The following is a 24,028-nucleotide window of genomic DNA, read 5'->3' as shown; positions in this document are numbered from 1 at the left end:
AACGTACTGGAAAATTCAGGATTTTGTTTTTACCAAGGCCTTGGTTCCAAAGGGCTGATGTGTGATAGGGCATCCAACCCCTCACCTCCAAACACTTTGACATTCAGACTATCACCTTCATTGCAGAAAATGATTAATACATAAGTACAGACCGGCGATATGGGCTGAAACTTGAAGGGATTCTTCCCAGCACCTGAGCTGTGCTGGAGGAGTGACTGTTATGGCAGTGGTCAATAGAAACAAGGTAGACTGTTGCATTTTCTGCTAATCTTTTAAAATAAAACTGGATCTCACTGGTTTCAGAGATATACCTGCTGTGGGCATCAAGTAACATTTTCCAAGAAAAACAAAGAAAGAACTTGTCTGATTTTTATTGTTATAGAAAAATTAGGTGTTTTTCTTCTGGTGTCATTAAGAGAGTGTCAGAGGTTCTGATCTTGAGCTGGAGCTCAGACTTGGAACACACTTTCTCAGATTTCTCTGTGCACTCTGATTGCTCTTCACAGCCACGTAAAACTATCATCGTGGCAGGTCCATCAGTTTGTCTGAAGTCAAGGACTGCAAAATGTGAAGGCCTCGGATGACTGTCTTAAAGATACTCGATCATTAGGTTAGAGAAATCTCTTCCTCTCCCTGGAAGCAGTGTGTCAGATGCAATAAATTCCAGATGATTCAAGGGCCATATTCTTTGTTGGCAAAACTCCACTGATTTCAGCACACGCTGGCAAAGAACTTGGCTCCATAAATCTCAAACGAAGTAATTCCATTGTGAAGTACAGGTAACTTTTATAGACTAATTTTGAAAAGCATCTGGGAGCTACAGAGAACCTCCGCAAAGTTTTCTTTTCTTGCTTTTCTTGCTTTTGCTCCTTGTTCTCACAGCTGAAATAGAACTACCTGAATAACACTTTGAGGAGAGAAATTCTATTACTTGCAATAATGCTGTATATGTTAAAAGAAGTAAAAAGAAATAATACCCTGGTATAAGTTAAAAATTGGAAAGTTGTGTTTCTGATAGCTGGAACTTCTCTTTGCCACTAGCAGGTGGAGAGGCATGATCTTCTGGTCTGCTGTGGTCCTCCAAACTCATCATCTCTTCCTACGAAGTCATCCTGTAAGACTCTCTCCTTCCCTAAATCTATAAAGCATGTGCATCTCTACAATGAGCTTTTAAAGCCAATGAAATATGCCATCGAAGAAACAAAGTCTTCCCCTGAACACCATGATAAACCTCAAAGTGGAAAATCTACATTGCTCTGAATATTTATAATACACTCTCTCCCAGACTCTACTTGGGTATTGTCTGCTCTGTCTTTAGCTGTGCAAGAGAGACGTATTCCCTCATAAATGATGCAAAATGTTACGCCTGATTTACAAGAGGGTGTTGAGGGGTCTGGCAAGTCACCTCATGTAGCCCCTGGGTCTGACTTGTGTGGTGGAGCTGGTCGAACCAGGAGGTGGGAACTGGCTCCTCTGAAATCACTGCAAGGGTCAACTCCGCAGCTCCTGTCTCCTGCAGAGTGTAACTGCCCCTGGGAATGGAGAGGACTGGCCCTAACAAGGCTCGTTTTCAATGTCAATTAGAAGGGAAACGGCATGTTTCCCAGGCCTTCCCTTGGTACGTTCTGTATCTGGGTAGGAGTTAACTTAGTGGCTACAGGGTTCAGCTTCCCAGCCCCCTCGGGTAGACCCCAAAGCTTAAGATGAGCTCCTTGCTGCCAAGTATCAACTGCTGCTGGTATTTTATTTGTCTTACTTAAAGTTGACTTGGATGTATCTGTTCTGCACTGCTTTGATGACAGCCTGAAGATACCCTCTGAACTAGACATTTCGTTAAAACTCCAAATCAAGGCACTTATACCAGGGATGAAACTCACCTTTTCTGCTTCTAGTTCATTCAGCATTAATAAAACTTTGCGCCACTACTGAATTTTCCATGTGTCAAGTACTCCCTGCCCTTCAAATTTCTCTTTAAAACATCTACCCTTCATGAGACCCACATCACCCCTACTGCCACAAGACTTAATGCCGCCTCGTTTTGTAACTTCTGCTTCTCTGTATTGGATGGCTGATCACCAGGATCAGTGCATTTTGACTCTTCTACAATGCACTGTGAACAATTACAGCATTCTATAAATAAGTAAAATACTATAAATAAAATCAATTCATTCCTATGGAAAGGTTGAAGTAAAACTAAGCAAGAATGATACAAACAGGATTGCATGGAATTTGTAGTCAGATTCAATAGTTACATTCCAAAATCCATAGAATACAAACAGAAAACGAAGCCCCGTTTTTTGTAAAATCTTTAAGCCTCTATCAAAGCCAGTCACCTATCGTACAGGAAGGGACCATTATCTCCAGTCGGTTGTAATGAAAGTGGCTGGGACTTTTTTGAAACTTTTCTTCATTAGAAGGTTCCAATAATATTATGGTTGCCTCATTAGGTATGTCATGTAATTTCTTGTGTCATTATTTGATCATACAGTCAAGGAGATCAGAAATAAGACATCTGCAATCCTGTCATAGAATGTTATTAGAAGGAATAAAAATTCCAGAAATCATTTATCTGTTAAACCCTATGGAATGCCTCCTTAGGGAAAATATAAATATTCTGAAATATTCTGAAAAAAACGCAGTCTATAGAACCCTCTAATGGAGGGTATTTTGGAGTATCAGAACATCAAGGTTTTTTCTTATAACAATCCCAATAGCTATATGCTGTTAGTATTATAAGAAGTCTGCTTTCTGATTGGCATGAACCTATTTGCCTCCACCAAATAAATATGGAAAAATCTCCCGTTGTGAATTATACTGGGTTTGTGTGCGAGGTGGTTTTTTTCAGTAGTGTTAGCTAAAAACCCCATTTTATTATGGTATTATCATCCTCTGGTATCTCTTGTTCTAGCCCGCTCATATCCAGTGATACCACCGATACAGAGTGGTTCACTTGTGCAATATTTTCTGCTTCTTTTATGGGGTTGTCTTTAAGACTTCCACCTCAAATACTTTTAAAAGCTTCTTAAAAGCTCTTGGTTCTACATTATCTATCTATCTTGCTTAGCAACTGCAGACATGCAGTACATGGCAAATCCCATTCCGGAGGAGAAAATAGATAAGATGTTGTGAGTGCTGGAGGTGTAATAAAGACTTCTCACACAAAGAATAAACAACTCAATGAGCAGCAATAAACTTAATTTGCACATTAGATATGCTTTTCCAAGTTCTGACATTTCAGTTGAAAATAATGCTGAAGCAATGAGGCCTATAATTGAACAGCCAAAACTTCTCCAGAGGGGAAACAAAAACAAATGTTCCCTGCAAACAAGATCATTTTTATACCATGTTGTTACTCGGTGTTTTAATAAACTTCATAAATGCCAAACAAAATATTTTTTTCATATTTTAATGTCGTTTTCCCCTATTGCTCCATGAGGATGTATGTATGTGATATGTGAAATGGTATATAACCTTAATGAAGTCAGAGCTGCCGAAACCCTAAAGTTCTCGGTTTATTCATTGCTAGCTGTGCTGTAACGTTGTCTCAGATTACACATTGATGCACTGCACCAATGCTAATTGCTCTTTCATAATATGAGTATGAATAAGGCTTTTGCCAGACGCAGCAGGTTAGGGAGCAGGTCATGCCTGCAGGCTGCAATAACCATTCTGAAGTCATTGAAAGCAAGAATATTAAGAAAAAAGAGCGCGTTATAAATTACACTTAATAATGTGTTCTTCTTGTAACTACAGACATTATTATTATTAGATGTTTTGCAAAACTGATCAATATGCTTATTATAATCTCAGAAGTTCCACTTTTTAACTTGTTCTCCTCATTTAAAATCAACAAATATGAATACTTTTATAAGAAAGCATCTGTATGGAAAAGATCACATTGGAGCAAACAGAAAAAAAGCATCCTAAGTTTGCCTCAGTTTCCCTTATTTTTTGTCAGTGATCAAAGCTCAGAACACAGTCATGTCGTATGCTGCTCGCAGAAATGTCTATACAAACAATATCTCTTTTCATGTCCTCCAGTTCTGGACTAGTCCACCTGAGCAATAAGTTTGTACAAAGTCTTTTTTACTAAGGGAGAGAGAACATCCGTCAGCGCAGCAAAAACTTGAGGCAAAGAACTGCTTTGGACATAATGTGTTCTAATGTGTTCCACAATGTCTTTTACTGTGTTTCAAAGAAGGATGAAAAATACTGTAGGGAAGGCACTGCGCTACAGAGCATCACTGGATTGGGAGCAGAGCCAGAGTGTGCAGTAACACCAGAAGCTCAGCCCCAGTGCAGACAAAGCAGCAGCTTTGGAGGGAAGGGGGATTATGGCAGATATGACCATTTGCTCTGCTGTGTCTCCTAACCCATAACACGATTTTCTGGATGTTTAAACTGATAATCACAGGATGGCTGTTAGGGAAGTTGTTTACACACCTCCAACTAAAGCATCACAACATCTACAAATAAACCTTCTGGCCTCACCAAGGTGAGGAATCATAGGTCATGGAATCATAGAATCACAGAATCAGTTTGGTTGGAAGAGATCTTTAAGATCATCAAGTCCAACCGTTAACCTAATACTGCCAAGTTACCACTAAATCATGTCCCTCAGCACTGCATCTACAGCCCCCAGGGTTGGGGTTGGCGACTCAGCTGCGAGCTGCCCTCGGGGGTTAGAGCAATCGGGATGAGCAGGAGCCTCTCCGCATCCCATCCTGGGCACCAGCCATAAACATGGCTCTGAGCACTCTGAGCGCGAACGGCGTCTGCACAACATGCTGCGAATTTCAGTAGTTAGAGGAGGCCCAGCTAAAAAGTTACTGAACAAACTTGGTCCTGTTTTACCTCAAACCAGGACATTCTCCCTTCAGAAAAAGATCTGTTTAGTCACATTAACCTTTAGTTAATGGTTGAAATGGTTTAATTTACCCAAAATCTAATGTAAGAAAACACAAGCAAAAAAATCAAATGCTTTCAGAGAAAAGGGAGTCCTGTGAAATGAGGTGTCTTAGTATCAATATGCAGGAAAACGAACTAGTCTGAAAGAGCGGAAAATACCCTAACGGTTCCCTTGTTTTATTAGTAACGGAGCAATTAGTCTGAGGGAGGGCTGTGGAAGATGGCCATTTTAATATTCAGAAGGAAAAGTCCTGTGAAGGGCCAGAGAAAGGTTTTTGCTTGGCTCTGATTTGTTTTGGAGTTTTTTACCAAAGTCACGCGCAGCAGTTGGGATGCAGAGGAGGAGTGGGTGGCCTCAGGGTCTGCAGGAACGCGACGGATGCAACACATATCTGCCCCTCGCTGAATGGAAGAAACCCACCTGATTTTCAGATTACTTCACGACACCTTATTTCTTTTTTGGCACCCCAGCTTTGAAGCCTCTTCTGCAGTCGCAGGTGTAAATGGTAAACTGTAAATGAGCTGAATAAACTCACCCGAGCCCACAGCACGGGGTGCGCTGAACCGCCACGCTGCCCCGGTGTCCCCTCAAACTCCGGCTGCCCACTGCCTGCGCCAGTGCAGCCCCACACCTGCGGCGCCTGAACGGTACTGCCGTGCAAACGTCATTATTAATGTGACTACCCGTTTCTGTGGGCGTCTCGGGAGACCTCCCTGATAAACAAATTGATCATCAGAGCGGTGCCGTCGTGAGGTTTTCTTTGCTGCGGGCAGCGGAGAGCTCAGTTTCAGCGTTAAACTGCAAGGAACAGCCTGTCAATACCAGCGCTGATCGGCACAGACTTGGGCGTCCCAACGAAGGAAAAAAAAAGCAAGCACATACTTTCTAATATTGATAAAGCACAAAAGAAAATATTAAAATACCTTTCACAATCAGGTTCCCGGAACTTCTGGCAACTCCGAACTGATTTGTTGCTGTACAAGTGTACACGCCGGCGTCTGCTTTGGTGATGTTATAGAGCCTGAGACTGCCATCCTCTAGTAAGATGACCCTGGGGAAAAAATAAATAAACAAAAAAGAAGAAAAAAAGACTTCTGTTACTGGAACTGTAATAGAAATGCAACACTACTTTTGATATTCAAATGTTCCCATTGTGCTTGTACTCTCCTACAGCAAGCTGAATACTTATCAGCCAGTTTTCACCTCTGCTTATTATTGATTTCTATATTATGAATGTTATATGGACATACTGGAGTTGACCGTTAGCTTATCTAGCTGACTTTCTTGCAGCAAAATTTGGAGTCTCAAGAGAAAGAAGGAAGACCCAACTTGTTCCCTAATTGTGCTATATTTTACCATGGGGTTTTTGTTGTTGGGTTTTTTTTTTTTTCAGATCCCAATGCTCCTATGCCACACTAATGTTCTGCCTGAGCCCAGCTGCCTGTGCAATTTTGTCAGGATTATTAAAAGATATTAGCAGACTAGCTGAGATGCTGAAATGCCATCTCACAAGCCAAGGAGCCAAATCAAATACATCGCTGTCTCACAGGGCCCTCAAATCACCTTATTAGTCACTATGCTGTTTACACCAGTTTGCAGAGTATTGGGTAAATTGCATTTAATAGTAATTTCAGGACCACTCCTGGGTTTTATGGGCAAAATTAATTTCTAAGCTTGTTCATATGCTTCTTCATGTCAATGAGATACTTTAGAATGTAAGTCAGTACAGAGTTTGGCATATGTTTTCCTTAGGAAATGAGCATTTCATTAGGAAAATAATATTATCCCGTAATGTTTTGTTAATTTTGTGCCAGCTTCTCCATCCATCTGTTGCACTTGGTAGTTGTTGAAGTTCTTGACCTATGTTTTCCAAGTTTAGGACAGTGGGCTGAAAGACACGAAGTTCCTGGAAGTTTCATGAAAATGGGGTCAGAGTCTGTAGGTATAGCCCCTCTTGCCAATAAGGCCACTGCATGAGCACATTCCTTAGTAGGCATCAGAGAATCTGCACCCAACCCAACCAAATGCCACACTTTCTTCCGTCTGACAAAATCCAGCTGTAAGTCACCAATCCACGGGAAAACAGGCTTCATTAATTCCAGCGCTCACAGAAGCACTGCATTATTTTTTTATATTCCTCTTTTAATTGACATTTAAATCTAATACAAGGCTCCTTTTATAAAAAGAAAATATCTAATTCATGCATCACAGCTTGGGTATTTCATATTTATTACTAACAACATAAGATTGGCTGATGTGATGAATTATTAAAGGAAACGAACAATAACAAGAGCAGAAGTTGAAGCTGGCAGTAATATCATAGCCATTAAACACACAAAAACCCCCATCATAGTGTCTTGCTGCATTCCACTCTGGTATTTATACATTTGTAGCTATATGTGTAACACACGTTAGACCTTGTTCTGCTTCCCGTTACAGGCTGCCAGCCTCTCAGCTGGTGGAGACAAGCGCTAGGCTGGGATTTCTGGCAGTCTTCTTGCTTACATCCCCCCAGTTTCATGTCTCCCGCTCTTGCCTGACCTTATTCTGCCGAAAGACCTCCTCCTGAGCAGAGTAGGGTGGATTTAGGAATGAGAAAAGCTGAGATGTCCCCATCCGTTGCTGGGGTGTGGAGCTGAGAGGGGAAGGGATTTAGGTTTGAATGAAAAATCTTTGTTTCCTTGGCAATAATCACCAGGTACTGCAGCAGTCGTTGGCATGCGCTTTGTAGTACGATGAGAAAATAAGTTCGGGTTTAATAATCCATCATATATCCGTACTAAACTGGAGTGGAGCAAAATATGAAGCAACAAAGTACGTTCTTCAATATAACGCTGTAACAACTGAATGGCATTTTTTGGATAAAGAAGGAGGAACAAGCACGAAAGAGCTGAGTCTTTCTGCTGTCTTCACGATGCTGTGCATCAAACCGAGAGACTACCGAGGGTCCCTCTCCCTCTCAGTATGGAGACACACCTGATGACAGAATTTCAAAAGCAAGTTTAAATATGAAGACACATTTGCAAGTATTCCACTTCTGCCTCTGCAATTTTCTTTGTATTAATGATACGTTTCTTCAAATCAGTTTGCACCAGCCACAAGAAAACACCCTCATAGGAAACTGCTGGTGATAAAATAGTTGATTCAATTGCCTGGTTAGCTAATGCATGGTGGCTTCATCAAACAGTCTCAAAAGAGTTTCAAGTGTGAATCAGCAAATGTTCATAAATTGGATACCTGAATAAAAGTTATAACAAGCCACCGGAGTGTCCTTCTCACCATCAAATATTGATGCCCTGTTATTTTTACTGCAGTTGCACCTACAAACTCTAGGTACAAATTGGACTCCAGAAGTGGGTATGAGGCAAAAAAAAGACAATCCCAGGCCCTAAAAGCTTCCCATGTACGCAAATACGCAGAAAAAAAAAAAGCCTGTAAAATTACAGAATAATAAAGGGGAGAAGCTTTGAACGCACAGGCTCTGTGTTTAACCTCCTGTGAGTTTCTGGCGAGGGCTTTTTCACTGAAGTTTAGTAATTTTTTTTCCCCTGCATTCTTCATCAGGAATTGAGACCTGAATAATTCCCAGCTTCCTGATTGATCCGCTAAGAGGGGTTTGTACTCACTCAAGAGCTGACGAGGTAATGTTTGATCTGAAGAAATGCTGTTCTGAAACAATAGTTCAACGTCTGGGTAGGCTGAGGGTGGAATGGCACTTTCAAGGGATCAAAACGGAGCTTAGCAAAGAGAAACCATGAGCTAATAAAAGCTTCTGAGTTGTTTGAAACAGAGGTCGCGCTACCTAAAAACAATTAGGGAGCTAGCAGTAAATAAGATACTAGGGCAGAATTTATGTAAAAGCACAAAGGACTCCAGAGTAATTAGTTAGCAGGGAAGGGAATTAAAGAAAAAAGAAAAAAAGTGAGTAATTTCCAGCTGTACTAAGGTCTGCGTCAGGAGAGGGATGAGAAAGCAGAGCGCAGCAGAAAATCAAGATGATGCATTTCAAATGCAAGGTAAAAAAAAAAAGCAATGTGAAATACCGACCCGGTTGCCACGGACAACAAAGTTGCCATAAACTTCCTCAGAGCCACGACTTTACGCTGTGGTGGGTTCAGAGGGGCTGCACTTTATCCTCTTCCATTTGTCTTTCAAATAATGGAACTGTGCTTCTCAAGGCAATGGGAATATCTCCTTTAACGGGCTTTGGATCAAGCTCTAACAAATGATTGGAAAAGAAGCTGCGAAATGCAGGTCTCACCTGCTGAAGGGCTTGCTGAAAACTGTTACTTTTCACAACATTTTGGACTGCGTGAAGGCTACAGATAATAATTCCTAGCATTTGCATGAGAAGACAACTCCAATTCCAAGTACTGCGACAGGACAGAAAAGTTTAACTTGTCCAATATAATGCGAGTAGAATATTTTGCCTGCTAGGAAAACTGGACTTCTCTCAATAAATAAACGAGTGCCTGTCGAGGGACAAGAAAGAAAAGATTTCAAGCAGATCTGATAAATGCATCCTTGCAAAAGAAGAAGGAAGAGTGAAACGAGGTACTCGGGACACAGCTGTTCATAAAGCCCTCTTGCAGCAAGGGATTGCTTAAGCGTAAGCCTAACTCTAAACTGGCATCTCTGACTAACAAAATGCTTAAATTCCTATCAGAGCAGTGTCGATGCCGATGTTCCTGAATTTCACAGGTGCTACCTCTGGGTAAATAGCTCAATTAAGCAAAGTTGCTATCAGGAAAAGAAGAGATGAAAATCCAGTTCTAGAAATCCATACAAAGTTCCTGCACACAAAGGCTAATTAGAAATACCCAGACATACCATTCCATATGTAACGAGCCTGGGAACTTACCCTGCAAAAAGATGGATACGTTGGATGCAGTTCATGTGGATCACAAGAAGACAAGACGGACCTTAGAGGCCGGATCAGAGACACGTCTCGCCAATTTTCCACCTGCGGGGTGCCCATGGCAGAGGGGGAGGGCATAGTAAGGATGCAGCCGCAGGTGCCGCAGTCCTTTCCCAGTGACCTGTAACCCTGGGTGTGGGTCTAGAGACAGCGCTTTTCTAAGTAGGATGAAATCTGTCTTCAGGAATGAATCCAAAGCTCTTTGAGCCTTTGCAAACCTTTAGTCCCACAACGGTTCACGAGAAGTTTTTCTCTGGTTTATTTAAGCATAGTGCAAGCGGCGTCCTTTTGTTTGTTTTTAATCTACTCATTCCATCGGGTTGATCCTCGTCCTCATCCTCTGTGAGTGACTCCATTAGTACACAAGATAAGTGTTATATGCAGAAAGGGAAAACAACCAACCTACCCAAGATCTGCTGGAGTCAAAACTCCGCGTGACGTTCAAAAAGAAGAGTTTGCAATGTTTCCGCAGAAGACGTGAGACTGGGAAGAACTGAGAGCTCATTAAAATTGTCGCACATCCTTTTTAAGTAAAGAACTTGAGAAATCAAGCAGGGATGATAGGTACAGCTTTTAATTAACCAGGCCAAACAAACCACCTCCGAAAGTGTTGTCTCATGTGAACAAAAGATTGTTGATGGCTATTTGCTTTCATCTTAAGAGCATGAAAGAATAATATGTATTTAACAAGGCTGATAGAAAAACAAAATCTGAGAAAAGAAAGAGGTGTCAACTCATTAGATTTTAAAGTGCAGCAGAGGTAATTTTTGTGCACCACTGTATTGTTCAGCCAATGTGTTTTACAGAGAGGTGCAATTTTAATTCATGGATGCGAGTTGCATTAATTCAATACAGCAAATGTCTTTGAAGTTCCCATCAAAATCGGTTGAGCTGCAATGGTGTAAAACTGGGGGTGAATCAAGCCTCCTTCTGCAGCTTTCGGCACTGCCAGCCGGGTAGCTACCTCTTCAAGGGCATAACGTAATTCCTTTCAAACTAAAGTAACCCCGATACTTAATGTAAAGATTCCCTCTTCTCTTCCTCTGTCTGCCTCTAACATCAAGTGTCTGACACCTCATAACATTATTGAAGTCATCATCATAGCGCCGTGCAGATAAAAGGGGAGTATGCTGGATCTGATGAAATCAGAGGCAAAGTAATTTTTATTATCTGAGAAATCCTATTTGAAACCGTGTCTTCTCAGTCTCACTTTACTGCTCAAGAGCCAAAACACTCTTGCTTTCCCGGGCTGTGGAAAGATATATTGTTTATAAATTTCTTCAGACATGCAGGCAGTCATTTGAGGCAATAACTGACGTTTCTAATTTTACAAAGATTGAGAAGCACGAGAGGGGCTGAATTAAAAAGTACAAGGGGAGGTAAGCGAGGGGCAGAAACATGAGCACAGCTCCCAAGTGACTCGGAATTACCAGTGATTTATGCAGAGGTAAATGTGAGTAAAGTTTGGCTGAGTGAATGAATCGTACCTGCCCATGACAGCTCTGGTATTTTTGAAAAGGTCCCACTGAGTCCCATCTGAGATCCGACTGTCTGTATTATATGTTAATGATCTTTGCACCTGTTTATCAATTCTGACTGTAATTTGTATGCTAATAGTATTGCCATTTAATAAACTATGCTTAAAAGGAGATTTTCCTCAGCTGTATGCTGGTATAAATGAGCTTCAGAGTTGACTGACAATTAACTGGAAATAGAATAAACGCCCTTAAACTCTGTGTTAACTATTTGGATCAAAACAAAATTACGCAATCTAGCTGAACAGACTTATTAAAATATTTTAGAAAAGAATACTATTAGCAGTGAGAGAAGGTGACACTATAACACTGCTCTTTGCTATTTCCTAAAGTTTCCCTCTGTTCCTTAGAAGGAACATTATTTTTGCATAGAATCGCTGCAATTTACTACCACAAATATTTATTTTATGTAAATATATACAGACTTTTGAACTGAGTTCTACTCTGTCATAAAGCTTCCAGATAAAACCCAGTATTTTCAGGAGATGGTACTCCCTTTAGCATAAAATAGCAGAAGTTCTTTTGCCCCGTCTTTAGCATACTCAAGTATTAAATGTGAGGCAGATGTTCTTATGCGATGACCAAAGGAAAAAAGGGACAAAAATACGACGTCTGTAGTCACGTGCCTAAATCTCTTTCAGTAATATGTCTCAAAACTTGCAGCTGGGGAATACTGGGCAACAGCACCTCTGTGTGTACAGGAAAGACGGACGTGTCAACCAAACAACTAGGTTAGCGATGAAACAACCAAACAAGCAACCCCCCAAAACGTTGCTTGCCATGTTTTAATCCCTGCAGCTTTCTAAACCCTTGTGCTAGTTTTAAGGTGCTCGTGAGCCTGTTCAATCCTCAGTCTGCTGCATTAAACAAACATGCATATTTCTGGTCTTTTCCCACATAGACAACTTCTCTCGTGTCATATTTACAAGATATGTCCCATTTATGGCTCTTCTCTTCCCTAGGTGTCTTCTTGCCCTATTTCAAGTCTGCATCTAACCAGTGGATGTCACGAGAGGAGAGATTTAGTTTAATCCTGGACAGAGACAAGAGCCATACCTTAACATGTCCAGGCAAAAAATAAAGATTTCTTGCTTATTAGTCTACCTTGTGCACAGGACATAATGAAACATCATATTTATGTAGCCGTACGTTGATTAGTCTGAACATTCACAGCAGAAAAAAAAAAAATCTAGTGATAAAGTAGTACACTGAGAAGGAAAGGATCAGGAACCAGACTTTGCGAAATTCTGTGGTGAGAATCCAGGTAGAAAATGAACTGAATTGCCAAAGGAAAAGGTTGCCATTTTTTTCTATTTGCCAACAAGTCCTGCTGTTTTTCTGAAATCTTTACAACTCTGGCACATCAGAGAAAAGTTCTTTCAGCAGAGGATGGTATACCCACACTACTACTATTCAATCTAATCCCACCATTAGTCATTCATACAACCAAATTCATTCCAGATGTAAACCAAAACCCTTAATATGGGACTTAAGGAGAATTTAAACAGTACGTAAGGCCCTGAATTACCCTCTGTGTGGGAGTTTAATTCACTTACAGGAATCTTCTTCCCTACCTGCTTGTCAGAACATATTTCAAAAGTAAAAGTACAATAAAACCTGCTGTTAACTTTAAAGTATTCTGCATATACAACAAGCAACAGACACCAGGTACACCGCATGGTACTGGTTTGCTTTCAGAAACCCTGGACAGCCCGTTCAGGTGTACATACTCATAGTAGATACGCGGTATTGGAGATGAACAGTGTTCAACTTCAGTGGTTTCAACTTCCTTGCTCGTGACTCATCTTCTTTCATCTGCGTATTGCCCTTGCTCTCATCTTTAGCTCTCATCAGCTCGAGCTTCTTGTGCCTGTTCATTGGGCTACCTGTTGTCCTGTGGGAAAACCCTAGGGCTATCCTCAATGGGCTAGCGAATTTCTGCTTGATTTGAGCAAAAATGGTAGGGACTGTATGTGGTTTACTGAAGCCTCAGACCCACCTCCTTGCTCAAAATAACACAGATAATAGAAATTTTAGGTCTTTTTAATGTGTGAGCAAAATGTCTGTGTCCCTTAAGCAGACTCTTCCTTTCACTGAAAATTTGAAAACGTTTTCAGTTCTCATAGAAAAGAAGCAACGAAATACCAGTATTGCTTTGCAATAAAATCCTATGACTAAACCAGAGGTGTTAATATCCTCCTACAAACCCTTCATGTTAGGCAAAGCGTTAGCCACATTCTCAAGGTGCTGTTTCTATGCTTTCGCTCAGATAACCCTTCGCACTCAAAATCATCCCAGAAGCTCCTCTTAGGAGACGATTTGTTCATTGTGCCCACAGCATGACTGGCCACAGTCCATTTGCCTGCCAAGTTAATCAGTATCTTATCGCTGCTTTTCACATCACCTCCCTGACATATCCTGATCTGTCTGTTACCTCTAATATTACTCTTAGGTCAAAAACTTTTGGGATGAGGAACTAACTTTTATTTGGTGTTTGTGCAGCATGTTTTTCATCCAATACTAGTATTTTTGTATGCTACAGCAGTACACACCAGAATAGTGCAATGGTAATGATGTTCATGGCAGTACAACTTGGACTAGAAGAGAAGCACAGAAGGTTGCATTCTCTCATTATATTTTGTGCAAACTCCTAATTAGGAACCTTGTTTCAAAGCCTGTTGAAGTCAATGGGAAAACGCCAATGAGATTATCTGGCTTTGGCTCAGATCCTGAACATCAATCAGAATATGTGCATGAAGCCGGGCTAGAACATGAACTGAGAGGGAGAGAGGGCACAACCCTGACGTTCACCGGGGTGTAGTTTATCGCAACTCCGTGTGACATGGAAGAGTGACAGACTGCGTGGGACACCTCAGCATGTAGGACAACCCCTCAGAAAGGCTCACCTTAATGAGGTTCCCAGGAGCTGGGTAGGAACGATTCAAAATTTTATTAGAGAGGTGTCATACAGAAGGGAAACTGTAATAAATCCAACATCACGCCGGTTGTCATTCTTTCTTATACGTGAGAACATATGGTTCATTTGCTTACTTGATGCTCACGCTATCTGATGTGCTAAACACTATTGCATTAAGTAGTCAGTAATACATGATGAAATTAGGTTTATTGGCTTGTTCCATTGTGAAACTCTCTAAGGAGAGAGAAAAGAGAGGAAAAGCCCTTTTCTTATGTCTGCTACTGCACTAATATTTTCCGTCTGCTGCCTGCCAGTGTTTCATTGGGTCAAGTAGCAATGGGGGTCCCCTTCTGCCTCCTCATTACTCTGCAGTGGATCGACTTCAAATGGAAAGATAACAGAGAAAGAAGAAAGAGAGAAAACAAAGCAAAATAAGATTAAGAAGAAAAATAAAATATTGTCTTTTTCTTCCCCTCATCTGTGCTCATTCTTCCTTCCCTATATGTCCCTCCTCATCTTTCACTCATACACTTCCCACTCCCCTGCCTTCGCTCCCAGCTTGGGGGAGAAGACAGAAATAACTGGAAATGTAGAGAACACAAAGAAGTAAAGACTCAAGGTACTTCAGGTCAGTCTGAGGCCTTTTCTGGCATACCTTTGGTTGTAAAACTTTTCTTATGGCAACATCATTAGTTTTGCTGGATCACCAAACAATTCTGCTCATGCATGCTCACTCTTCAGTGAGTACTGCCATGTTTTATGTTCCTGCTAGATTCAATGACATTATTCAGAAGGAAGCATGGGCAAATGCTTGCACACGTATGCCTACAACCAACACTGAAAACAGAAAAAAACCCACTGCTGTTAGCAAATAAATATTCGAGAAATAGATTATAGCTTCCTCCACGAGTCTTTTGCAATACCCTCTTCTCTGCCACCTTTCATATAGAAACTGAGACCATTGTAATCTGTGCATAAGATATTTTTAGCCAGAACAAAGAATAATCTTTGCAGCTCTCAGCATTCCCTCAGGAAAGGCATAATGATGGGTTTGTCTGGTTAGCACCGAATATGTAGTAGTAGTGTGGCCTGAGAGGTGAAAAACCAAAGCAATGCTATACAGCAATCTCAGGTTTTGTAGGAGTTTTCATGTCTTAATACATAAGTTCAGGCCAAGCACTGAAAGCAGGCAGGTAAATCCATGCCTTTGATTTCTGTCAATCTATTTGTTAGCAAGGAATGGTACTGAAGTGATTAATCAAATTTAGCAGATGTGGAATCAATTCCATTGGTTCCCTAAGCAAAATTAGAATTTTGTCAAGAGTTAAGCTTAATTTGTATTCATGTTGACTTACAACGATGGTGTGTAAGATATCTAGAATTGCTCTGATTGCTGATGCCCACACTTCAAGTGCTCTATTTAAAAACTGAAATAGGAAATGAACTTCTTTACAAGCACACAGACACTGATAAGATAGAAGGGTTAAGGCATATCATCAAAGTTATGCAAAGCTTCTTGTGGTAGAAAAGCAAGAAGGATAAAAATGGAGATACACTTAATCCAGGCTTCAAAAATCAGACTTAAAAAATAAAATAATAGTAATATTAATATCTCATTGCTATTCACCTAGCTGCATTGCTGTAGAAAGCTGGGAATAGAACGGCAAGTGCTGGAACAGCATAAGAAAATATGTTCTGTATGAAACTTGCTACCAGCATACAAATTCCTATACTACCTTTATCTGCAAACAGCGGGTGCATAAGGCGGGTTGGTTTGTGGCACTAAGCAGCGTGAAAAGCAGAACTTCTCTTTGCCTGTGCTACTCGTCGGGTTTGACTTCAGTATAGGTAGGGGTTTTTTTCAGACACTGTGGATAGGTTTCATTCCCCCAGCTTTGCTCATCTAAAAGTTAGGCATCTCATTTGAGATGGAGGTGGCTGCCAAGAAAAAGTAAATAACTACCTTAGACTGCATATTGACTTCAGCTAAACAAAAGTTAAATGACATCAATCTCCTCCTTTGTTAGTAGAGTAGTGCAAATTTCGGAATTTTCAATCCATTTTGTCTTGATTCCAGCCCAAGCAGATTTTTTTATTTTTTTTTTTAAAGATAATGGATATTCTGGAAGGTTTCAGTACAAGCTAAACAAACAATGTTGACATTCTGGTAATTGAAATGTTTCACTGAAGTTTGTTGAACTGCCCTGACACATTTCTTTTCAAATTGGTGCAAGCTGAAATGCTATTCCACAGTACAATATGTTTAGTATGTTGTATTTGATCAGTGGATTGAGGACTTCGCCTGTTTACCAATTAATTGCCTTTCTTTTTTTTAACTCCCTATTGCTCTAAAGCCAACAGCTGTCCACAAAAAGACAGAATTCTTTTCCGAAATAACAAAAAAAAGTTTAAAACGTGTCCAAAATTCGTGGGTTTGGAACCTGACTTTGAACAGCGGAGTAGCAGAAGAAAGGCAGGAGCAGATGGTGGCCCCGAGTGCTCAGAAGGCTGTAGGAGAATGGTTGTGCCCAGGAAACTGGTAGAGCCATTCAGATGCAGCACGTGGCTCGTGGCTATGAGCGGATCCAACCTTTTGGTTAATGAAACCCGCTGGGTCCTTGCGTTTCACATGGGAGCAGGAGAATCCCCTTGAGTTTGAGGCTCCAAGGGGCAGCTGTAAGACCTCAGCAATTACCAGATCATTGCCCCCCACCCATAGTGTTAGAAGTCTCCAGTCACAACATCTGCTCAGGGTTCTTTGCATAAGATTGCTGAAAGACAGCTTTTCATTTCAGTGCTCAGTCGTTCCCCCACGTTTCCTTTGAGAAATGGCAATCACTTGAGTGCAAAACACCAAACCCAAGTGTGGCGTGGGAGAGAGAATTTATCATCAATTACTGTCCTTCACAGAGATGGGACTGAAGAGTGTTCTACAAGCAAGTCTAGGAGCCAACAAGTATTGAGCATATTTTATTGACCCCTCAACATACTTCTTGTCCACTCCCCAGAAAAGGATGTAAATTATGAATATTTGCTTATTACTGATTATTAATGCATGGAAAGTGCTGTATATGACTAATGCATTCTTTAAGCCTACCTCATTTCTCGGTTTTCCCTCATCTATCCTCATTTAAATTCTGAGTGGAGTGAGTCTCCTATGTTTATATGCATTCACTACAGTGTTTGGGGATCCTCAGCTCATGGTGAGGGAATAGCACCTCTCTCTGGTAAAGCAAAAGGGCTTCCAATTCCCGTTTATTAAAATGCTTCAATCAAAAAGAATTTTTATAAACTACGTTTTCCACGGGGGTCCTGATCCTGAATCTACTGAAGGCAATAACAAGATATGCATCCGTGATGAGATCAGTGTCTAGACTTGCAAATTTGCTTTATTTAGTATATGAACTGTTCCCTTCTACTCCTTTTCCTCAGTGGACACACGAGGTGATAGAACCGAGACAAAGAAAACTCCCATTGCGCTTACTGAGAATATATGACATACATGAAAATAGCCCATATCTGTGTCACACCCCACAGGGTGGGAGTTCAGAGCACGAAGCTTGTTCTTTTTCTTTGCTGCATTTCATTTCCACATTGAGTTAAAGTCACATCACATGCCAGGTAAAAGAAACCCGTGCATTTGGCAAAGGGCAAGCAAAATCTTTTCAAAGACTTGCCCATCGGACAAGTGGTATTGCTCCTGAAAGCCCATTTCTCAAGACTTTGATCCAAAGGAGGAAGTTAATTGCCCAAAAGAACACCTGAAGCTGTACTGCTAAATGATCCAGAGAAGCTGACTGGGGGGATCACGTGAAGAGAGAGCAGGTAAAACCAGCTAGGACTAGCCAAATGTGGAATTTCTTTTTGATTCCTGCAGCTGATAACCTTGAATGCCCTCTCTAAGGTGGCCAGCAGCATGAGCCAAAGATAAATCCCACTAACTCAGAGGGTGAGTCGTATGAACGAGGGTGGAATTTAGCCATTTCTGAAAATTTTGAAGTCGAATACTCAGCGCAGAGGGGACATTAAGACTGGGAACAGTAAGCTGACCAAGTACAGATATGTTTAGGCTTTGGTTTACTATCTAGTGTAAAAATTTATTGATTTGGGAATTTTTTGAAGGACTTGCATGCATGCTTCAAATGCTATTCTACATAAACCAGAGCATATAAGCTGTTGAAGATTTGGACAACGATGCGTTTGAGCTGCAGAGAAGAGACAAGAAGGTCTGGAGGAAACTGTGCCCTGAAAAGGGGACCGAGGGCTGAGGACCTGCACTGCTGGACCGTGGCAAGAGATTCAGAAGATTACCCTTCAGACTCAGGAAACGTTAACATATTTTTCAAATAGCAGGGGGCCAAATACTGCAGCTTGGTGAACTTAAAAAGGCTTGATAAAAAACCCTCAGAGAACATCAAATAGAAAATATTTCATGGTGCTTTTATTAATATGGATAGTCTGTTTATTAGCTCTTCCTAGTTAGCACATTTCTCTTTACAGACTTACAAACTAGCGTTAATATAAAGCAGTGTTCCCTTGCTCAGATGATGAGGCAGAGCAGTGACCGCGCACGCATGACTATCAGGAATAAACTATTATCATGAGTGAAAGAAAGAAGGTGGAAAAGAAAGAATATCCTTTCCCCTTAGGGTGGAATAGCTCTAGTTGCACTGTTTCTGTAAGAAAAGATTGAATTTGGCTAAATCATTCTGAAGAACCTATGTGATCTGGCGTATTTAGCAATGTGTCCATCACAGTTTTGCTGTCAGAACCCTACGGGATTGACACTTCCTTTTTTCCCAGCATTTATAACCCAACCAAATATTAAAAAAAAAAAAAAAAAAAAAGCTAGTAAAGGAGTCCAGAGAGATTATAACTGCTGCACAATAAAATGGGAACAGAAATAGGGAAAGCTATAGTTAAAATAGTTAATCTGTGTGTGACATGTCAGGGTTTAATCATATATAGAGAGAAAGGCAGAGCAGATTCCTTCTCTTTTTTATGAGCAAAGACACATACCGTTTAAGTACTTTAATTAGCTGTGTGCTTTAATTACAGCCATACAAATCCTTATTTTCATTTTCCGTCACAGAGATCTCTGGAAAAATACGGTATAGATGAGTTATTTTCTCTTCTTCAAAATGGTGGCACTAGCTGTTTTGTCATCTAACAATCAAAAAGCCTCATGAATTCTACTTTGCACCAATGGCCACACTGGTAATAATGTTTTGCAGATGGAGACTTTAAACTCTCTCCCTTTGCCTGAGTGTAAATCCTGCTCCTTTTGTTTACTCCTGCTAAGCAGCAGAAGGTCTTCTGGGATGCTCAAAAATTACAGCGTGCTTATAATTATTGTTAGTAAATTAATACAGGAGCACAAGTAAATACTGTATGCAGAGTGTAAATATTTTTTTATAAGCAAATCAGACGGGGAATATCATGGTACTAGAACCTCAAGATCTAGGTTTAATTCAACAATTTAAGTTGTAAGTTTTAAACAGTGCTCTCCTTGCTCCTGTTCTCATCAATGTCAGAAAATCCAGAGATTGCCTGTGGCAAACTGTATACTGAGCATGTTTTCTGCATCCAGTAGGGATAGGCTGCAGCTAATAGGAACGAACAGGCGTTTTTGTGGAATAGACTGTACAATCGCAATGCAAAAAAGATTTGACTGAACACCAGTTAGAAAAATATTTTTCATCAATAGCTGAGCAGTTAAAAAGAAAATAAAACTGCCGTTAGTGAAGGGGGGAAAATAAATCATTGAAAAGTTCTCTACGTCCTGTGGCATGGATTGTTTACCCAAATTTTTCTGTTTCCTTGTACCTATGTGAAATATCTCTTCTCAGATTTGCACTTTCTTTCCCATACACTTCTGTGATTTATTTTTATCTGCATTGGACATTACTGCAGCGTGGGATAGGGAAATACTTCTTTGTGTCACAGTTTTGAGTAATGTTGTTTTAATTATTATTATTTTAAATCCTATGTGACCCAAACTAACCTCCTCGAGCAACTGGTCCTGTGTGCAAAACCTGGTGTTCAATTGCCAGAGCTTTATGAATCACTGATTCTGTTTTCAGTCTCTGAAAATGATAATGCGATAAAACAGTGTTGCTCTTATGTTTAAGAACTGAAAGAGATGCCGAGAAAGATTACAATTCTTAGACACTGTTGCCCATTTCATCCATCTGTCTACTTTTGTATATGGAAATACCACCACGGTTGTGTATTGCGTATACTACTCGCAACCTACTCAGGTCAGTACGTCGCTTTTGATTCTAATGCTTTACCATTTAATTGACATTAGCATGTATATAACGTAGACAGTTTGTGGCAACTCACAAATATCACAGAAATCAGCCATTACAGACCAAACGTCGGTAAAGCCCTGCTGAAGACCACGCAACCCCACACCAGTTGGTGAGGGAGTGTACCAGTATGTTGGTCCAGTGGCTAAATCCTGCCTAAACAGAAGGGTCAGAATAAGGAGGTTGATTTAGCTGTGGGTTATCGTACAACCTGTACAGCTGCTAAGCAATTATGCGGCAGCCTGGGGGTGTATTCTGCTCCCCCGAAGCCTCCACTGATGTCTCCTGCATGAGGCTGATTCACTCAGGCTTTGCGCGCAGTAAGCAGTCAGCTCTGATAGCGCTGCAGTGAATTAACTGCTGACGAAAACAAACGTATGTATCGTACAATTAGCCGCGCGTATTCGCTTTGGCTTTGTTCTCAATCAGCTTCGTATCTGCAGAACTGTATGGCCACTGCTAAAGACAAATAGGCCTCTGGCATCAAAGTTTTCCATCAACAAGATGTCAAAAACAATACTAAGCCAGCTGTGTTTCGGTGATGTTTAAATGATATTAAAACAGAGAACACCCAACAATCCAGCAACTGGTTTATGACGGTACCTTTTGTTCTGGTGCAGAACCTCTGAGCCCTTTCTCCAGTTAATAACTGCTCTGGGAGAAGCGCTCGGTTTACAACCAATTGTAGCTTCACCTCCAACTTGAACAACAGACCTTTTTTTCACAGGATTTTTGGAAAAATCGGGTGCTGCAGCTAAAAATAGAGAAGTAAGAAGAAAGAAGAGCAGAACAGTATGCAGCTGACAAGTTACTAAATGAACTCGCTAAAAATTCTTCTCTTCGAGTTACATAATAGGTGAATCCAATAATAGCTTTGCTTTTCAGACTTTGGCAAAAGTAGATATATCAAACATGAAAAATGTATTTAAGTACCAAAGAATGGAATTAATTGTATCTTATTTATGCTCTTTCTAAACTGTCTACCTAGAAACTGTCTGCTCTGACAACCTTTCCTTTGAGTTATCTGCAGACTGGAGAATGGGTCTACCCGTGATGACGAGTGAGGCTCCTGAGTAGAGCCATGTCAGCAGGATCAATATCACGCTCCCGATCCCAACCACATGCATTCGCCCACAAAGTTTAGAGTATTCAATTACAAATACAGTTTTTCAATGGCTTTCTGTTCATAAACTGATGCTGGTTTTTTGAAAATGTGTTTATTTTTCCCGTAATTTATGTGAAAATTCACTCTTGGAGAAGGAGAAAACCCAAGACCTGTACAACAGTTAGGTGCTCCTAAAGCCTATTTTACTGGTTCCACTACTATTTGGCTGTTGAACTAACTTTATATTTGGACATCTACAACAGAATACCCTTTGAAATATATGAACAAATTCCATTTTATGTGCATCTTTGGTAATCATTAATGAGATTATTTGCTATATGTTATTTGTTTTTATAGACATATTTGCCATATGCTCTTTGTTTATAGTTAAAATGATTTTTCCCACTTGATGAAATTGACTTTTAAAAACTGCAGAATAACTATTAATAACTCATAATACTAAGTGAGAAACAGCATTCATTAAAATGGTGCATTCATGATAAAGAAAGTCCACACATGGGATTAAAATTTTCCTCCAAACCAGTCACAAAATAAAAAAAAAAAAAAACAAACATTCACACATGGGTGATGAAGATCAAGCAGCAAAGAAATATCAACAGACCTGAACTGCCAGGTGGAATTAAATCTACTCATTTCTTAATTTAATTTTTTTTAAATGAGTGTCCTGTTGTACTCAGTACCTGTTCGTTTTAGTGGCATTTACTCACCTATCACCCGCAACTCAGCATTGGCATAAATAGCACCGTACTTGTTTTCTGCCACACACTGATAGAGGCCAGAGTCTGACATATTCAGTGTAGGTATGATAAGAGTTCCATTTTCTATTTGAATTCTCTCCTGAGAAAAGAAAAACAAGCAAAAATCATTGACAGAGCCAATGACTGTACAATCCCATTTTTTTTGGTATCACACTGATGCACCTGACTGTAATTCAGAAGCAGAAATGTTATTTTCTTGGAAGAAACGCGAATGAATACATCAGGAATACGATTTATACCTCGGCTATGTGATGGTGGGTGTGTTTTCAGACCTCTTAGCTCTTCAAAATTTTCAAGAACTCCAGGCACGTGTTGCAGAGCCATTGCCTTGGGCAGGTGTGCCCAGATGTTCCAGCTGTGGCAAGTGTTTCTCCGCACTGCTGAACTGGGAATCTGTGGATCGGCTTTGCCACGAAGCAGACGCGGAAGCAGCCACCGCAGGGCAGGTACGGCTGCTCCACGCTGGGAGCCTGGAGCATCTTCCATACGGCTCCCGGGAAGCAGCGCCTGCAGCCCTGTCTGGGGGGGCACGGTGAAGCGTGGCCTGACCCCCCCACCCCCCCACATCTGGTTAGTTGAATCTGATGATGGTAATCTAAAATGAGCGGAAAAACTCCACAGGAGACAGAGGTGCTCAAAAAAAAAAAAAAAAGAAAAAAAAAAAAAGGACAAAAAATTCAAATGTCATCCGATCACAAGTCGCAGAAAAATGATGCACTGAAAAAGCTCTCCGGAAAGCCAACACTCTTCAATTCCTGTTGGAAACCCTCAGGCAGCTGTTGAGATCAGAGGGAGAGCATGGCTCCTCGTGGCTTGAATTTGTATACACACTAAGTTTCTCCAGTGCAATTCTGCTGAAATAGAGGAAACTGCTCAGTGGATAAATCAGGACCAGAGCTTGGGTTTTGGTATATTAAAAGGAGTTTTATTTGCTCTGTTTTGGCAAATAGAAAAAAGCCTATTTTGTGCTACAAGCATAACTTAAAGCTAAATATTTTGTGACTTTACAATTATTAGCATCTGGAGACCATAATAGTTCCGCTGCAAATAGTAACACTGAGAAGAAGAAGAGAATATGTTCCCCAAAACAGATCAGTGTGGAAGAAACCCCCAACAGGGAATACAAATGCCATCACCAAATGCAAGTCTGAAACAGCAGCTATTACCGTCAGGACGCTGCTGCTCCTTTAGTCTGGCTCCGCCGCCTCTGAAGGAGTAAGGGGAGCACACAGCATCAGAGTACGCAGCCGTCTTTGCTGAACAGCTACAAACATCTAAAAAGTATTTGGGAACTGCTGAATGTATACACCCCAACTCGCTGAGTTGCCAGAGAGACGCCAGTCGCACAGCCTGGTGGGATTCCTCCTGCCGTGCTTGCAGAGGGGAGAGTGCCACCTATTGAGCTACGGAGCTCTATTTTCCAATACTCCGGCTTTTCCTTGGAGGTCTCCCAGCCAAGAACTGACCCAGCCCAACCTTGTTTGGCTTGGAAGTTTGGTGAGAACGCAGCCTGCGGTTGTATGGCTGGTGTCTTGCGAACTAATTAACAACATT

The 24,028-nt window shown here is 40.8% G+C and overlaps 1 protein-coding gene across 1 annotated transcript in view; it reads right to left on the bottom strand.

The window, feature by feature from the left end:
- LOC309675412 (contactin-6-like) overlaps positions 1-24,028 on the bottom strand; it is a gene marked incomplete at its 3' end in the record, with an annotated part of 76,957 nt that overhangs the window by 17,939 nt on the left and 34,990 nt on the right. The window contains exons 7-9 of the mRNA XM_082487727.1: positions 22,424-22,553; positions 21,194-21,344; positions 5,833-5,960 (exon numbers count right to left, since the gene is read on the bottom strand). Coding sequence (XP_082343853.1) covers positions 5,833-5,960; positions 21,194-21,344; positions 22,424-22,553 — 409 coding nt within the window. The remainder of the gene's footprint in view (positions 1-5,832; positions 5,961-21,193; positions 21,345-22,423; positions 22,554-24,028) is intronic.

The sequence above is a fragment of the Vanellus vanellus genome (assembly GCF_965231255.1).
Source record: "Vanellus vanellus genome assembly, chromosome: 9".
In the NCBI taxonomy this organism is placed as follows: domain Eukaryota; kingdom Metazoa; phylum Chordata; class Aves; order Charadriiformes; family Charadriidae; genus Vanellus; species Vanellus vanellus.
The sequence above is the reverse complement of the archived record's forward strand: the minus strand, read 5'-3'. Positions and strand labels throughout refer to the sequence as shown.